The 18,542-nt window shown below is 52.6% G+C and overlaps 1 protein-coding gene across 1 annotated transcript; it reads right to left on the reverse strand.

The window, feature by feature from the left end:
• Positions 1-9: 9 nt before the first annotated feature.
• PTAFR (platelet activating factor receptor) lies at positions 10-13,750 on the reverse strand. Its single transcript, XM_063356159.1, has 3 exons — positions 13,653-13,750; positions 8,159-8,350; positions 10-4,361 (listed from the first exon to the last, which is right to left on the reverse strand). The coding sequence occupies exon 3, from the start codon at positions 4,301-4,303 to the stop codon at positions 3,251-3,253; it is 1,053 nt and encodes a 350-aa protein (XP_063212229.1). The 5' UTR covers positions 4,304-4,361; positions 8,159-8,350; positions 13,653-13,750; the 3' UTR covers positions 10-3,250.
• Between the last annotated feature and the right edge of the window lie 4,792 nt (positions 13,751-18,542).

The raw sequence follows: 18,542 nt of genomic DNA on the forward strand, positions 1-18,542 counted from the left end.
GGTAACCGGCCCCGCCGTGCGAGAGCGGGTGGACGGGGCTGCAGCGGCCCCGCCTCGGCCCGCGGTCACCGCTGCTGCCGGGCGCTCGGGCTCACCGGCGGCCCGCTGCAGGCCCTGGGTGGCGGTTATTTACAGCGGCCGGAGCCGCGTCCATCGGAAATCCCCGTGTGCGCAGGTCCGCGGTCGGGGGTTTTGAGGAGCTCCAGCGGGTCTTTCAGAAGTTGTTGCCTGTCAGAAATTAGTTCTTTCCCCTTCCTTTTTAGCGAGTCAAAACTTGCTGAGCCTTTAATTTCGCTTCTCCCGAGAGTTCACATGGTGATTTTTAAAAAAATAACACCAAAATCAAGCTGTGTCGGCGTGGTACCCTTGAATATAAATACAGAAAGATGAGAAAGGGGGAGGAGTTACAGGGCAAAACACTTGGGGAACATGGTTTTATTTAAAGGAACTTTTGAGGACCGATTTTATTGCAAACTAAAGCAGAGTAATGCAACATTGCGGTAATCTGAGAAAGCAATTCCAGGAACAGAAGTAGCAGCTCAGACTGGTTTTTAGAAACGCATTGTTACTGACTTAATTACTGCAGCATATCCTCCTGAAGTGTCTTCGGGGCTTTTTCCTCCACTCAGCCTTTTCCTTAAATGCAAGTTTTCCTCTGTTCTCTGAGCCCACACTGGCCTTACAGCTGTTTTCTGTGGAGTAAAGCATGTGATTTACGCACAGTAAGTAGCCTATACTGTAAACTCTCAAATCAATAGAAGATCATGCATTTACCAGATCCCCACGTAAAATCCCTTTCCATTTCCTCTAAGAGTTACCAAACTCCATCTGTTCAGTGCTTAGGGGCTGTGAAGCAAGAGAGCTGCGCTGTCACATCGGGCGGCAAAGGGAAAAGGGGAAAGCTCCACCCCAGCTGCAAGTGCTCCTCAGCCAGAACCTGCTGCCTGGAAGGGCAGAAACACAGAGGCAGATTCCTCCAGCAAGCAAGATTTAGGCTTTTAAAATACAGAAATTGCCCCCCTTGGTGTGTGCTGTGGCTCGGATGACTGCAGATTCAGGGCAAAGCTTTGATCGAGGCAGAGTGACATAGTCAGGGAATTATCTCTCTGCTAAGAGGTGCCAGAGGTGTTCTTTATGGGTGACCATTACTGGAGCAGTGTCCAGGGCCAGGAGGGAAATGCATTCATGTTGTGATCAGGCTCTTTGCCCGGTGCTGGTCCTGCAGCGTGTGGCTGGCCCTGGCAGACAGCGTTAGAAAAAGAAGCATCTTAGTTCTTTTGTGCATTCACACAAGTAAGCATAAAAGCTGCCTGAGGATCTTCAGGAGAGACATCCGAAGGACCCGTATCTCCACTGAATGTAGGCAAAGTCTGATACAAACATTGGTCCTATCTTTGGAAAGACTTGAGCTTATCTTTCACGTTCTCTGGTGGGTGTAGGAAGGCTGCTGACTTCCATATGAATAATCAGTGTCACAGGTCAGATATACTTTTCTTGTCATCAACCAGACTCTTCTATGTAGTTTAGGGAACCAAAAACTGTTGTGAAAACTCTTCCCTCCCCTGCCCAATTTCCTGTGATGGATTGAGCAACTTGTGTCAGAAAAGGAACCTCAAGTGTCTCATGATGCGTAACAGATCTCAGCACCCTGGAAAAACACTTTGCCCTCGGCCCCAACTGACAGCAGCCAGCCCTGAGTGAGGAGTCTCCCGTCTTGTCAGAGTGCTTGAATTAGATATCTATCAGCTCTCCTGTGTCACTGTGCAGCGCTGGTTTACTCAAAGTGGCCATGACCTGTTCTAACACTTCACCTGTGGTTGGATATGAAGAACTAGTCAGCTTAATTTCTTGGTAGCAGAAATAGAAGGGCTGGGGGAAGGAATAGTCTACAGTTGCTTGCTACAAGCCTAATTTAAATAAATAAGAACAAAGATACTGAAGTGTGTTAAGCTTTTCTTCTTATCATAATGCCCATGCTGACTATAGTCTTCTGTTACTGGAGCCTCCAAAGTGAAATTGGATTTCCACAGACACATGCAGTCAGCCAAAAATTACTCAGCTGAGTGCAAGAGGCCACTGGTTTGCCAGTTCGGCTATCATAGAAGGCGGCAGGTCAGACAATAGTCCCCTTTGGACATAGTGCTGATCTGGGGATGGGGGCTGAGGCACTGCCAATTTATCTTCCTTTTCTTGCCTATTACTTGTCTGTTACCATTACTTGTCCAGTTACTTGACTGACTCAGGAGCTGGGAGCAAAGGCAAAAGTTCATAATAGCTACTCCCAGACATCTCAGTACTTATCAACACTTATAAATACTTAAAGGGGGGGTGTCAGGAGGGTGGGGCCAGGCTCTTTTCAGTGGTGCCCAGCAACGGGACAAGGGGTAACGGGCACAATCTTGAACATGGGAAGTTCCACCTAAACATGAGGAGGAACTTCTTTGCTGTGAGGGTGGCAGAGCCCTGGCACAGGCTGCCCAGAGAGGTGGGGGAGTCTCCGTCTCTGGAGACATTCCAAAGCCGCCTGGACGTGTTCCTGTGCCACCTGCTGTGGGTGACCCTGCTCTGGCAGGGGGTTGGACGGGATGATCTCCAGAGGTCCCTTCCCACCCTATGATTCTATGATCCTATGATCTGTCAAGTATGGGCCCCAGCAGACCATGCGAGTAGGTAAGATGGGATCAGAGGTGCAGATCTCTGATGGCATTTGAGGAACTCCTTGGACCACGTCCCTTCTAGCCACGCAGGAGCTTCTTCAGATCAGACTGTCTTCACAGACCCATGCAAGCTTCTTCAAAAAGTCATTTCATGATGCTAGCAACTCTGTTCTTCCAGGTCTTTTAGAAGTCTCTTACAGCTCTGATACTGGAATTTTCATGGGAGCTGGGCAGGCAAAGGACCAGGGATGGTGCTATCTGTGCTGACACAATGCGTAGCTTCAGTTGCGTTTAGCTTCTAGCTGCTCACTGCAGAGACTCAATGACATTTCTTCCATGTAAAAGCAGATCATCTGAGCTGTTCTCAGTGCCCCTGAGAACATGAGCCCAGACAGAAGGTGCTTTTCTGCCAGATTATTACAGGTTCCAGTTCTGCCAGTTGCATATGATAGAAGAAATGAGCGTTCATTCTTCTGTCTAATGGGAAAAAGGAAATGTAATATCCTGGTTCTCTCTTGTGTCCCTCAGTGCTTCTTGAGAAAAGATGAGTGACTAATTCACGCATCTCGGTCTGTAATCAGAACAGGGCTGACCTAGATTCTGATGGCATCCTCTTGGTGAATGGTGCCCTCAATCACTGTGTCTGTGGTTTGTCTGGAGCACTTGCGACTCCCTTTCATGCTTTTCAGGTTTTCGGAAAGATGCTTCTGGAACTTCTTGGTGAGAAAGCAGTAGATGATTGGGTCCAACACACAGTTCGTACTCAAGAGGCACAAAGTCACCTGGTGAGCATCATTGAGCTGTTGGCGCAACTGACAGTTTTCCTTCTTCCAGAACTCCAGAACAGTCAGGGTCCAGGGCAAGTGCACTATGTGATGAGGTACAAAGCTTAAGATGAACACAGCCAGCACCGTGCAAACCATCCAGAGCGCCCTTTGCTTAACATGAGCACTCTTCCGTGGCTGCGCTGATTTGGAGAACAGGGTCCTGATAATGATGATGTTCCAGCTTAGTATAAAAATGAAAATTATATAGAAGAGGATACAGATGATGACATGAATGGCGAGAACAGCTGAAACGCCGCTAGAAGAGTCATAGCGCTCAAAGCACCGCGTAAAATTCTTCGAATTGATCTCCTCTTGATTAGTATTATTGTCAAAAAGGTAATACAAAGAGCTGCCCACTATTATGATCCAGATAGCTGCTGATAAGTAGATACCCCTTCTCTGGGTGGTGAACTGAGCGGCTTTAATGGGATTAGTCACAGCTTGGTAACGGTTGTATGTGATGACCGTCAGAAAGGCAACGGAAGAGTAGGTGTTAACGAAAAATAAACAGCCAGCCACATTACAGAGGAACTCAGGCATGATCCAGTCTCCCTGGTGGTGATAGTAAACAATCCACATTGGCATTGTAACCAAGAAGAGCAGGTCAGCTACTGTCAGATTCACCATAAATATCTTGATTTCATTGAGTTTCTTGGTGGGGTAAATACGGCTGAAAATCCAGAGCACGTAGCAGTTGGCGACAAAGCCCAGAATGAAAATGATGCTGTAGAAAACAGTGAAGAGGTTGTAGCGGAAGGCAGAGTCTATCTGGCATGAATCAGCACTACCTTCAGCACCACCTTTGTCCGCTCCAGACATCGTGGTGCTGAGTGAGCACGTCTGAAGCAGACCTTCCCGACGTAGCTTTTCTTCTTACCTAAAAATACAAAGCATAAAACGAGCTGATTGGTATGGTGCCATTGCTAAACCAAACCCCACCTTTCATTTTCAGCTGTCTGTGACCACAGGAGTTCTGCTCCGTGCCTTGGCTCCAGCCACAGACACCTCCCCTGACCACTTGGTCCTCTCTTCAATGCCATTTCCACACCATACTAGCCTTTGTGTCTTCAGCCAGCATTGTTTGCTGCAGCGCGGATCTGAGATCACTAATCTCTAATCTCAAAAGACTTTTCTGTATGAGGGTTCGAGGGTTCTTAGATAAAATCATCTGTTACTCCACACCGTCTTGTCTAAAGCTTCTTAATCTTTTCCTATAAGCAAACAGGTTTTCTGGGTCTCTTTTCCCCCGCCGTGGTTCCTAATGCTTTCTAACTTGCCTACATTTACTTTTACCTAGAAATTCCAGAAGTGAAACAATATCGGGAAAAATGTCTCACTAGTGCCATTTCCAGAGTCAGCCTCTACTTGTTGTTTTCTGACATTTTCCTTCTTACACTTGTAAAGATTGTATTTGTTTTCTTAGTGGCAGGCGCCATAGGATCTCACATTCACTTCGTAGGCTACCAGCGTTCTCAATTTTATTACTCAGTGAATGAGGTAAAAGATGAGTCACTAATCCTCAAGGGTGATGTTTTGTGGTACATTGTTGATTTTAACTACGGTTTATTTCTCTTAAAATCCTGTCTGTTGTCTATTGTGCCATCATTTTGAATTCAAGTTGTCATCAAATCAGCCTGGCTCCTTCCCACCCCCATTTCTGCATCAAATACAAGTGTCAGCAGTGGCGATTCTGTACGTTCCTGTGTCACTGGTGAGGCTGCTGACAAACACTGTCCCTAAAGAGGCGCCTTCAGGTTGTAATATTACCAGTCCCTACCTCAGTTAGTGTTTCTCCAAATCTTGCCCACAGTTTGGACATATCAAATTCCTGCATCATCAATACCGTATGTGTTCCTGTATCACATTTACATGGATTCGGTCTAATCCCTTGTATACTTTAACCTGCTGCTTTTACCTCCCAGAGGACACACACGCCTGTTCTTGCCTTTAGTGAGAGCTCCCTGCCTGGTGCTGGGCAGGCACTTACCTCTCCGTGACACAGTCCTGTAGATCTGCCTTTTTTTCTCTCCCTCTTCCTTCGTGGAAAGATAAGTGACTGATGGAGGTGAAGCAGCTTGAGAACCGCCAGCAAGGACACTAGGTTGCTCGCTGATGGGTTTTTTACTTGGGTTTTAAACATGCTGGGTTTTTTAAGCTAATTTGCAGAATATGGTGGTTTTCCTTGAGAGTGAGTAAACTGTACCGCCAGTCACGAAGCCTAAACTTCTCGTGCAAGATATGATGGGAATGATGGGTGCTGCACACTGAAATGTGCTTGCGCCAGCTCTGCCACCTGTCAGCTCTGGGTTCAGTCTCTCTTTGTGCCCATGAGCTGTTGGTTCCTCATTTACACATTTGCGATTTTCCTCTGCAAATGGGGAAGTCAGCTCTAGCTCAAGAAAGTTCTCCCTTTCTTCAGAAAACTCTGCAAACCCCTTGGTACTTCTTTCCAGTTGTTAGGAGAGGATGGTAATAGTCATCTTCTCAATCCTGTCCCTCCTTACCCCTCATAAGTCCCCTAAGGACTACAGGTATCCATAACTTGCCCTTGGACCTTCACAGGCTGCTGTGTGGTGGGCAACACTGGGCTTTGAGTGTCTTTAAACTCAATCTTTCAGCCATGTTCTATGGGAATTAACAAGTAGCTCTGGCAGTACTAGCACTTGGCCAGGTGACGCATGTACCTGTCCTCTTTCACCTCGATGTCTGCCACCCTGCTGAGAACCCACTGATGTCTGAAGGGTAGGAGCTGATTCAGACGGTGGTCACCAGGAGCTGAGGATGCTCTGGGCTATGACATCTCGGGGTCTGTCCACAGAGGTCTGGCACATCCCTGAGGAGGAATGTGTGACTCCCCGCTGCCCTGCGCAGAGGTCTCAGAGCAGGCAGGGGACCACGCTCTGTGCCCTGTTCTACCTTTGACCCATGCAGGACCCAAGGCAAGTCCTGCTGGTCACAGAATCACAGAATGGTTTGGGTTGGAAGGGACCTTTAAGGTCATCTAGTTCCAAGCCCCCTGCCATGGGCAATTTATGGATCTGTTTTCACACCCTCATCTATGTATGAAAAGTGTTAATTGTCACAACATGGACTTCAATAAATATCTGTGTCTAAGCCCAGCTCTCCCACCCACTGAGGGACCATCGCTGGAAGGCCATACGCCAGTTGGAAGGGTTTGCACCTCTCAGCTCCAGAGGGCACCTAGCAGATACAGACATTCGGGGAAGGGGTGGGACTCTGCAGGGGCAAGGGAAACTAGTGGGAAGCTTTGTGTTTGATACGCTCTTCTGACGTTAGAATAAGAAAAAAAAAAAAAAGATGTCCTAATTACCTAAGATCGTTAGAAAACTTAATTTTTTTTTTTCTCAAATCTGCACAGTAAACCCGCTGTTCTGACCGTCTGCCAACTTCAGCAAATAGTTCTGGTGGTTGGGGCTGGAATCTTTGCAACAAAAGGGCCTCTATCGCTGTAGCACCAGACTTGAATATACCAAGAGTGGGGAAAAAAAAAAGATGATACATCCCACTAGCAGGATTCGTGAGGAGAGAAGTGCCCACATCCAGTACATCGCCACAACTCTTATTCACAGAGTCCCCCCAGGCTGTGCCTCGGGGCACTGTCCATCTACCCCTGCCTTTCTGGTGCTGTGCGTGGGCATGGCAGCCTCCAAACTTTGCCCAGGAGCTCTGGTGAACTCTACCGGTGGGGTCTCCTGGCCTACCCATCAGCTGCCAGATTTAGCAGATGGGGTGGAAGGGAGAATGAACTTGCACACCCCCCTCCACTGCAAAGCCCTGTGCAGAAGGTGGGTTTGAGCTAAGGGGCTGCGCTTTGATGGAGCGATGAATGCACGGATGTGCTCTACGTTGTTAAGTCTGCTAGGAATCTCTGGCAAAGGTGGGCTGTGGGATGGCAGTGCCGTCTCCTGGCCCCAGCAGCACTTGGCAGAGCTCATCTGTCTGCATTAGTAGGCTGTGCAGTGCCAACGCCAAGGTCCTCAGGGAATCACAAGAGAGTTGTTTTTCCCTTCTCACTTGTCAAGCAGATATTCTACCAAATACAGCTAGAAACGAGCGTAGCACCATTGCCCACTAAATTTACTCAATACCCACTTCCTTCTTCAGCCCAAGGAACTCAAACTCACATCTCCCGTGTACTTGTGAGATGTCTTAAGCCCTAAACTCTGGAGTACCCTGCGCAGGACCTCACTCGGCCTCCCCTGTTGAAGCGGTTCCCCTTTGTATAAAGCACGTACATATTCTCCACGCCAGCAGAAGGGAGCACAGGAACAGTGGCCAGGGTGCGGGCTGGCGGGTGTGGGTCCTGTTCTCTGCAGCAGCAGCCTGCGCTGCATTACCAAAATCCCTGGCAACTCTAGCCCAAGCCGCTACCGTGCACACTAGTACACCAGCTGATGATCCCAAGAGGTTTGTATCATCAGCTCCATTGTATGCAGAACTAGAGGTGGAAGTAACCAGCTGCGCAGCGGAGCATGGCCAGGGCAGCTGTGGACTCTGCCCACAGCCTACGCCGACTCCGTGGGCCGTGCTCTCCCAATAAGGGTTTACTGGCTCATGGCTGCAAGGTGCAAAGACCACGCTAACACAAGCTATGCTATCAGCAAAAGTATATTCCAAGAGGAAGAGTACCGATAAAGTATATTTTCTGCTTACCACAGCTGAAAGGATTCAGCTCAATATGTCCGTCTTCAGCTTCAGTAGCACAGTGATGGGTGTTCTACTGAGGGTGCTCGGTCTTCTTCCAAGTGTCACTTTCTCTGACCTGGGGCTGGGAGGTCTCCACGCAGACAGCTCTCAAGAACAGGACACCAGAATGGGAGCAACTGCAGCATGACTGCAGAGTCACTAGAGAAGAGGAAATGTATGACATCAGCTCAAAGGAAATGAGAAATAAAATAAGCTGTAGGGGAAAGGCAATTAACCACAGCAAAGATCTGGAAAGTCCTTAAAGCTGTTTCCTCAAAGTATCTCTGATGATGATCCTAAAGGAGGACAAAGTTGGGATTTTCCTCTAAAAATAGAATAAGAATCCACTCTGTGTCCCTGGTTAGATCTGGGATTAGAGAGTATTTGAGCATTCTTCTTCCAAAGAGACGAATGGCAGAAGCCAGAAGAGCTTTCACTTAATAACTTCGAGGAAAGGAAGTGCCAGAAAAGTCACATATCCCATGGACAGACTCATTCCCTCACAGAGACTCCTTCACACTTGAGTTAGGGCTAAACAGGCCCAGGAATGCAGCCATCCCAGGTCTCCTTTTGCCTCAGGGACCTTCAGTGGACACTGATACACCACAGCATGGCAGGTGGCCATCCACCTGGCCCTTCCACCTTCACGTCATAACCACTGTTATTTGTGGCAGCCTGAAGACCACTCATCGCAGTGATGGAAATTGGTGGGGTGCTCAGGGAGACACCAGTGACAAGCAAAGCTACACATGTGATCCCAGCTAAGCCATAAATCCCAAATTGGAGCTCCCAGGAGGATGGTTAACTTGCCCTCCATGCAGACACTGCTCTTACACCTGTACACAGTGCAGATATGAGCTTGGAGCACCTGTACCATGTCCTGCACGAACCTCACATCTGCACGCACCTACAAGAACCGAAACACTGAGTCTGGTGCCTGGATTTAGCGTGAAACACATAGGAATGGAGACACAAAGTCCATCACCAGCACAAAGAAGTGCCCAAGCCTGCAACAAGGCTGCTGAAGAGCAACGTGGGCCCAAGCGGAAGCAGAAGAGGCCAGTCCACATTGGTGCTCCCCTGGGAAGGCTGCCTCTCCTGTCTCTTGTCATGGAATGCCATCTACGGCAAACAGCCCATGGTACGCCTCGGCCATGTCCATGCTGAGAGGAGCACCAGAGACCCCCATGGTGTGGTGCCATGTCTTGACATAGCCACCAGGGACAGGCTGAGGTTGTGTCCCCTGGGCCACACCAGTTGAGGGCACCAGCCAAACTCCTCTGAGAGCCAGGAGCAGGCACAGACCCTGGGACATCTTCAAGTCATGCTTTTGCTGTTGGGCTGGTGAGCCCTGGCTCTGAGCCGGGACACAGCAACCTCCTCATCAGCCAGGAATATGAGGCACTGGCAGAGAGGACAAGGTGGACGGAAGAAACGCTTCTCCGCCAAAACGCTGACTTTTGGCTTGTCTGACCTCAGGCATCTCAAGGTGATGGGCTGTGCAGCATCAGGGCAGCCAGTGCGGTGCCAGAAGCCACCCTCTGTCCATGCTGGTGGCTGGATGTCCCGAGTCAGGGACAGACAAAGCCCCATCACTGAGCTGGGCTTCTGCGCCTGGGTCAGCTCTTCCCTGGCTCTTCCCCAGAGGGTGCGAACAGCCTTTCCCAGAGCCATTACAGAGGGAAGGACCTGGCACGCACTTCGGCATGGTGCCCCGGGTGAGCAGCGGCAGGATGTGCACCCGGTGCCTGGCAGCCACCAGGAGCCCCAGCTGAGCCCCCGGCCCGGCAGGGCGTCCTGCAAGTGCTCAGCAAACTGCTGCGCAAACCAGGCTGTCCTGCTGCTCCGGGCCCTCCTCCTCCGGGGAAGCTCCAGAGCACCCAGAGGTGCGTGGACACCACAGCTGGCGCCGCAGTTGGCCATGCCCTGAGCTGCTGTGGGATCACCCTCGTCCCCCACAGCAACGGCGTGGGGTGTCCAAGGGACTCAGAAGCCACCTGAGCTGAGCAGGACCCAAACTGGCGCAGCGCGAGGGAGCCCAGCAGCGACAGCACTGTGCGCAGTGCGAGACCCTGCTCTACCTCGTCAGGGTGGGCTGCACGGGGGGCCGGCTCTGTGGAGCAGGGGACCAGGGAACAGCCAGGCTCTGGCTCCGTCAGGCCACGCCAGGGTGATCTTAAGGGTAAGGTGAGGTCCTGCAGCGGTGGTGGAGGCTGCAGCCGTCCCCTTCCCTCTGCCACCATCACTTCTCCCTCCCCCTTCCCCATAAGCCACTGGTAAAGATGGACCAAGGAGCGTCACCCTTCATGGAGCAGACAGAGCCCCGGTTATGCCTGTAAGACTGCTTCTGGGGGCTTAAATTAAAAATGAAACAGAAGCATGCTAATGAGGTTGGCTGGCAGCCAGTCAGTGCCTTGGGGAAGGGCAGCCAGCGAGGATGTCTGGTGACGAGGGAAGGGGAGCGCTCGCAAAGGCTGTAGCAACAGCCAAACAAAGCTTGCTGTCCTGCCGCAGCCAAGTTCTTGGAGGAAATGAAAGCCCAGGAGGTTTTGGCCTGGGGAGGAACTCTCATCAAATCTTCATCCTTCCTCTGCTCAGCCCTGTGTCAGCTCTGCCACTGATGGGACACTCGCACACCACCAAAGTTCAGTGAAAAAGATCTTCCATAAAACCCAGAGAACCAAACAACAACATCACGCCAAGTTCAGTGGTGAAAGACAGAGAGACCTGATGGGTGGAAGCTCCAGCAGCGACACAAACTTTGCTTTCTGATTTAAGCACTCCCACTGGAGTTAGGACACCTCTGGCTGCCCCGAGCTGGGACCTGACCACATCCACGCTGGCCAGGGCCTCCTTGCTGCTCTCCAGATTGACTCATTTTTCAGCTTTGCCTCAAATGCTGAGCTTAGGCCTCAAGCTGTTGAGATTCACAGAAATGCCCAGAACAACCAGTGGGTCATGTAGACTGGCCTCTTGCCAGGCTTGCCCTTGTCCACCTCTGGCCCAGAGAAGCTGTGGCTGCCCCATCCCTGGAGGGGTTCAAGGCCAGGTTGGACGGGGCTTGGAGCAACCTGGGCTGGTGGGAGGTGTCCCTGCCCAGGGCAGGGGGTGGCACTGGGTGGTCTCTAAGGTCCCTTCCAACCCAAACCATTCTGTGATTCTATGATTCAAAGCATGAAAAGTAGAAGGGGACCCAGATTCAGTGCTCCCAGTACGAAGGCAATAGAGAAAGGGTGAGAATAGTCTCCCCCTCCCTCCTGCACTGCGTCGTCTCTGGTTTGCGCTGATGGGTCCCATTGCCCCCGCAGCCAGCACTCCTCCCGCTTGCATCCCTTCCAGCCTGGGGACTCCGATCCCCGGCTCCCCTGGGGCTGCTGCCTGCTTCCAAGCACCTAACCGTGAATCCGGTGTTAAGATGCGTTTTGTTGGCGGTGGCCTGACTTCTGAAGTGGTCACGGCAGTCTTTGACTGCCCTGTTCTCAGTGTCGTTTCCCACTCTTCCAGTCCAGGGGTTGCACCCAGTCTGACATCACTGAATGCCATGCAAGGCCAAGTTAACAAAAAATTCCTGAATGTGCCTTTACTTTTTTGAACCAAACTTGCAATCTAATACATAAATAAGCTTCTTTTACTGTAACTGATTCCCATATGATGCTGTTAAGTAGCCGTAATGGTACTTTGGGTTGTTGTATGAGGACGCTGGATCCCTGCAGCTCTTCCAAATGACATTTTGTGGGAATAACTTCATGCAAGGTGGCCGGTAGGCAGCAGGCTGTTCCCCTCAGTTCTGGCACCGTACCAGCAGCACACGTGGGAAGTGCACCCTGCCTCCCTGTACGCACTGGCTGCCTCTGGCATGTTTCCCTCTGAGACGGAGCCGGTTAGCAAATACCCGCTTTTGATGACCACGTATACATTTTGCAGGTATCAGAAACTCTTTTCATTTTGAAAATACAGTATTATAAGCAAATATCCAGAGATCTCTTTCCAAGAGCAAAACCATGCTGCGTTAGCGGAGAAGAGCTCTCCGCGAAGTGCAAACGGAGGGGCAGCATTTCAGCTGACAGGCTCTGTGTGCGCCATTGACTTCCCTGCTCGGTGACAAGAGCAGCGAGCGAGGACAAGACGAGCCAGCACAGAGCTTCTGAAAGCACCAGCCGCTGCCTCCGGGCTCAGAGTTGCGCGGTGCACGCAGCGTGCAGAACCAGCACCCGGGTGAGCCCGATCCCTGCCGGTCCCGCTCACCAGGATGCGTTCTCCGTTGCCGGGACAGGTCTTTGAGAAGACATGAAATTCCTTTTGGGCTGGCGTGGCTGATGGGCTGACGCTGAGCATCGCTGCCTGTGAGTTTCCACCGCTCGCCTCCCGCCCGCTGCGCGATTTCCTTTTGCTTGGTGCAGGAAACACCTTCTAAATAAACTCCGCAGCTTTCCCCTGCGAGCACTTCAGGGCCCAGCACAACACGTCCCCCACCGTATCACCAGCTCTGCGGGAATGCGCCCTGGCGCTTGGATTGCTCGGCAGGGAAACGTCCACCCCAGCGCCGGAGGGTCCCTCCCGGGGCAGCGAGCGGCGGCGCTTCCCGGTGGCCATTTGGCAGCTACAGAGGCGGGACGGAACGTCTGCCGCCGCCGGGATAACCCGGGCCGGGAACGGGACCGGCTCCGGCTGCTCTGGCAGAGGGATCCCGAGCGCAGCCCCGCCGCCCCGGGCATGGGATGAGACCCCGGGCATGGGGACGAGCTCCCGGGCATGGGATGAGCCCCCCGGGCATGGGGATGAGCTCCGCAGGCTGCCGCGACAGCGTTTGTGTGCTGCAGCCCTGAGCTGTCGTAGCTCCACTGGAGGGGAAACCCCCCCCACATTGAGCTGCCCACGGCCGGGTCACTCTGCTCCACGCTGTGCGTTACCTCCCGACAGCGCTGCCTGTCCCCTGCCCTGGGCAGGCTCTGCCCCGTCCCCCTGTCCCCCCGCCTGGCAGGGGCAAGGGCAGGGCCACATACCAGCGGGATGAGGGACCTGGGCTCCTTGAGACGCTCTGAGCATTGTCTTCTCTCCCTCGTGGGAGGAGGGTCCATGGCAGGGCTTTGCAGCGCCCAAGCAAGGCCGGGGTCATTCCTGCCCCCCAGGGTTGGGATGGCACCCAGAGGAGGGCAGTCCCCACCCCCACGGCCCCAAAGGCAATGGCAGCGCTGGCCTGACTTGTGCCATCACAAAACACCTCATCCCTGCTTGCTGGGCACGGGGAGTGAGCGTGCGTCTTCCCAGTGCACCGGGGACGGGAGGACAAGGGTGGCTCTGAAGCCCCTGGAGCTGTCTGAGATGCCACAGGCCAGAGACACAGGGGGGACGCGCAGCCAGCTGGTGTCCGGAGACACCCACAGGCAGGAGGAGCCGGTGGAGCTTGGGGATGGAGGCCAGCACCCCAGGAGAGCAAGCAGAAGGGAAAAGAGCCTCTTACCTCTAGGCCACAGAGCTCCTGGCCCAGCAGACCCAGCCTGACAGGTCCCTGCCACAAGCGGAGCCACCGGCAGGGCCGAGCCATCAGTGCGCTCCCGCCTGGGAAGAGGCTCGGACGGGAAGGAGGGCGCTGGGCTCGCTCGCAGGTGAGTGACTCACTTCCCTCTTGGCTCTTGCGACACGGCTCAGACGTGCCCCGGCTGCGCCCTGGAGCTCGACACCAGCTTCTGTGGACCTTCCTCGAGCAGGTCGCGGGAGGAAACAGCAGCAGAGGCTCCGTGCTGGCCAGGGGCTTGTCACTCTCCCATGTCACCCTGTGCCTCGCAGGCCTGCGATGGGGCTCCCCAGCCTGGCCAGGGGGCACGGAGGTGGTCCAGTGCTTGTTCAAATGCTTCCATTGGAGGTGGAGACTTGCTGCAGCAGGGCAAAGCGTCACGGTGAGACTGCTTTGCTGCGTGAGTCCCCGCACAGGGAAACGTCAGCTAGAAAAACATCGCAGGCTGTGGCAGCTAGTTTCCCTGCCCTTTCTGCAGCATTGTAACCCCCCCTTGGGGCTTGTGCCCCTTCAGCCTGGGAAGAAGGGGTGGACGGACGCACGGGGACCCACTCCCTCTTGCTGCCACAGTCCCAGGGCAGCAGCTCTGGCCTTGCTCTGCTCAGGTTTCACACGGGATTTCCTCAGAGGCGTCCTGGGGCACTGGCATCGCTTAGGTCACAGGCGTAACATTCGCCTGAGTCACTCATGGTGTAACAAGAAATCACACGTGTCTCTGTCTGCTCCCTGTATTCATCGTGGGCTGTTTAACAAGGAAAGGTTGTTGGCTTTTCTTTGCCGTTAAGGACTGGCACTGGCTTCTGCAAGGAAGGAGGCATGAGGTTTCTGAGACAGCCCTGAAGGGACAGATAATCACAACTGGCCAATGCATAAAGGCATGTTGCCAACGCATCAGCGCAGGCACACGACCTGCACCGCTATCAGAAGGAAGTGGCTCTTTCCACGTCCTGCAGTCCCCCCATCTAAGCCGGCCAGACACCCAACTGCCGCGCGCAGAGCTGCCGCAAACACCCAACTCCCCAGCCAAACAGAAAAGCTGCAGCAGTTTATGGTGCAGGTAAGTTGTGGCCTTTCTCTGCAGAGGCGGCCGCCAGCATCCTCTTGTGAATAAGGCAAACTGGGCTACGCCCGGAGGAGCGTGGCCGGCAGAGGGAGGACAGTTCATATCCCCTCTGCTTGGTACCGGGGATGCTGCACCTGAAACTGCGCGTGCAGCTCGAAAGGGATGTGGAGAACTGGAACGGGACTGGCAGAGAGCTGCCACCACGGCCCAAGCCCTGGGCACGTCCAAGGGAGGGAGCCAGCCGCACCGGCCCGGAGGCCAAGGGGCAACATGATGACTACCTGCAGCTGTCGGAAGGGAAGTTGTAAAGAAGAAGGAAGTGAATTCTTCTCAGTAATGGCAAATGGTGTGAAAAGGGGCAACAGCCACCAGCTGGGGTGCGGGACAGTCAGGATGGACACCGGTGAAATATTTTTGCTAGAAGGGCTGCGCGTCCCCGGGGCAGGAATCCGGAGAGGCCGAGGGTCTCATCCTTACCACCTGGCTAGATAAAGCCACAGCTGACCTCACCTACCATTAGTGACAGCCCCACTTCAAACACGAGGTCGAATTAAAGACCCACAGAGGTCCTTCCCCAAAACATTTCAGTTCTGTGATTTGAAATGCAACAATTGCACCGGCACGTGTGCCGGCGTTATTTACCTTTGCAGGTGCTCTCCGTGTCATCAAAATGTGCTCCTGCAAACACCGCTCCACCCAGAAAAAACGTACCGAAAGTTAGAGAGGGCCTGCCAGCACTTGGAAAGGAAACAATTTGACCAGATACGAGAAGATGGGTGACAAAAGAGAACGGGTGACGCAAATCCCATCAACTATCTTCAGGTTACATCCTTGTTTTCTTCAGTGAGAATCTGGTAGTGGCTGTGACGCAGGGCACTTTGCACCTTAATGTCAATATTAACGCTACGTCTGCACTTCCCTGCTGCTGCAGGACAACTGAATATCCCAGAAAGGGAACATGAACGGAGCAACCAGGTGGCCAGGGAAGACCATAATGCAGGAGAATCCACTTTAATGTCACTAAATCGGCTGAGGCAGAGATCTCCTGCTGCAAAGGAAAGACATAATGGCCCCAAAGTACGTGTCCATTCTTGCCCTGGGAGTCCGAAGCCCTCTGGCCGGTGTGACATGGAGGTTTCCCAGTAGGAAGGCCGCCGAGCCTCAATAGCAGCTCAGCTACATCCTAGATCTACCCGAAGTGTGTACGACGCTCTCTGCATCCCTGAGACGGGAGCGGGAACGATGGGAGCCCAGCCTGGAGGAGCAGCGCTCCCCGACACCTGCCCATTTTGTGCACAACGCGAAGCCGGGGCTGAGAGAGCTTTACCTTTCAAGGAGCAACAGGAGTCACCCCCGGCGCTGAAAGCAGGGCAGCCCGCAGCGGCAGGAGGTGCACTGCCAGCAGGTGTTCTGGAAAACAAAACCGAGGACGTTTCGAACCGAGACGGTGCAGCCCTGCACACCGTCGGGCCCAGCCACGCCACGCTGGTGGCCAAGACAAAAGACAACGCCCCTTTTCTGCTTGTGAATTGTTGGGCTCAGCTGCCTGAGCAGGAGAAGCTTGCTCAGACGGCGGCTTGCTCGGATGGCGGCTTTCAAGAGGACAAGGAAGCTAAGACAGCCATTTGGTCTACATGACGCACTGCAACCGCCCAGCTCTTTCCGAGGGAAGCTTCCTATGTTAAGGCCAACTTCTCCCAGTTTCTGTGGTTTTAAGAGGGCAGAGAAAGAATCATAGAACCATTTAGGTTGGAAAAGACCTTTAAGATCATCAAGTCCAACCCTTAACCTAAAAAAAACTAGCAAAAGAAACTCTCACCTGGAAGGAGAGGAGAGCACAAGCCCTTGATCTCTCCCACCTGGGTCCCTCTATCCAACACTACACCTGCTGCAGTCAATCCCCCAGAACTCCAGTTATGCTCCTGAAACACAAATCACGTACAGTGAAAGAGTTGTTACTGCCCAAGGAGAAGGGGTGGAGGAACGAGGGGTTTTCCGTGCATTTACAGACAGCATCTCTTTGGGGAAGAGGAGGGCTGGAGGGAGGCCCAGCCACCCAGACAGCGTAGGACGGTGGTGTTGGATCCAGGCCACCTAGTTCAGTACTTCATGTCCAGCAGCAGTCAGCAGATGACGACCAATAAAGAAAGCGAACGCGGTGTGATGGATCCCTCATCGTTCGCTCCCAGCATCTGCCAACACGGGACAGAGACTCGCGCAGCGAGCAGTGACACCAGCGTCTTCACGTAGCTTGATGGCATTTATTTGCGTGAACACATATACATGGATGAAAATTAAAAACTTCCGACCCCAACAATAGTCTATGTTGAGTTCTACAATCCACCGCAGGAAAAGCGTTTCTGTGTCTCTTCCACCCATTTCTTGCTGATTTCTCTCCATAACCTCTCGTTCTCCAGTTCAGGAAAAGAGCACCCTTTGATGCCCTGGTTCTCCTCTGTCCCATTTTAAAAGGCTGTGCAATAAAGCTTGCGTAAAAATGGGCATCCATGTGAACTGTAAGGCATGGCCACAACGCGGCTTTGTAGCGCCAAAGACAGTATTTTCCCTTTCGCTCTCTTTGCCAACAGCACTCTGTTTTACACAATCGCTGCCGCTGAGTGACTAAGAAATGGCTCCTGAGCAGCAGCACCTAATTCAGAGCACATCGCTGTGTTCACCAAACTATCATAAATGCAAAGTAACACACTAGTTTATGTCTTATCAAGAACAGATTTCACCTCTGGCTGATCAGCCAAGCTTTTTATACCTTCCCTAACTTGGTCTAGCCTTTACCCAGTATTTTTTTCTACCCAGTGAAATCTAGCTAATCTGGGGAACACCTGGTGAAATCTAGACCTGGGCCTGTCTAGATGCTCAAGGGATCCTCCACTCTCATCCCTGGGCTCCAAAGTAGCACCAGACAGGAAGGTCTTGCACCTGGTTCCTGCTGCAGTTTCCCCAAGTGACTTGCAAAGGTTTTTTTCCTTTCCCATCCCACCGTGGCTGAACAGCAGATACACCCGAGCAAATCACGGATGGAGGGGATGGCAACCCCCCTGCCTCCGAAGGGAACCAACAGCTTCGGGAGCGACCTCTGGACTCCCAGCAAGGAACAAGGAGCTGAGCTGGGATCTGGTAGACCCCCATGTACGTTCTGTGGGAACTGGACCTGGAGGACAAGTTATTTGCACAGAAACCCAAAGCCAAGACCCTACTGAATGGTGCTTCTGCAGCTATCTGGGACCTTTTCTCCTCCAGAAAGAAAAAAAAAATTACCCCTTATTCCCACCGATGTATTTTCTTGTCCTGCACATCAAGGACAAACATTTCAGTCTATGAGGACCGCTCACCCAAAAAGACCTCCAAGGAGGAGGTAGGCCTCGAGATCTCTCCCTCTGCAACATTTCTACCTCTTGAGATGAAACGTTTCGCTCAATCCACCCCGCTGCCTCGGCATGCGTGGCAGAGCCCAGGCAACAACAGCCCAGCCGGCATCTGTGGGGGCCCACATAGTGCATTCACTTATTTCCACCCAGGGAATTCAAACCAGTTTGCTTTTACAAAGCTTGAATACCGGTGGAGCAGAGAAATACTGAGCAAAGGGCCGGGTATTTCACTGCCGCTAACGCCCGCCTGGCAGGTGGGAAGCTTCATGGGGCTTGGCTGCGTAAATAAGAGAGGAGAAATACTGCGTATTCAGACACAGAAGCATATCGTAGGCAGGACAGGAAGAAAAGGAAGCAGGAAGAGCTGAACTGACAACGAAACAGCAT

The sequence above is a fragment of the Chroicocephalus ridibundus genome, chromosome 19 (assembly GCF_963924245.1).
Source record: "Chroicocephalus ridibundus chromosome 19, bChrRid1.1, whole genome shotgun sequence".
NCBI classification, from domain to species: domain Eukaryota; kingdom Metazoa; phylum Chordata; class Aves; order Charadriiformes; family Laridae; genus Chroicocephalus; species Chroicocephalus ridibundus.

Coding starts and splice junctions, on each gene's coding strand:
- PTAFR (XM_063356159.1), bottom strand. CDS start 4,303: ATGTCTGGAGCGGACAAAGGTGGTGCTGAAGGTAGTGCTGATTCATGC.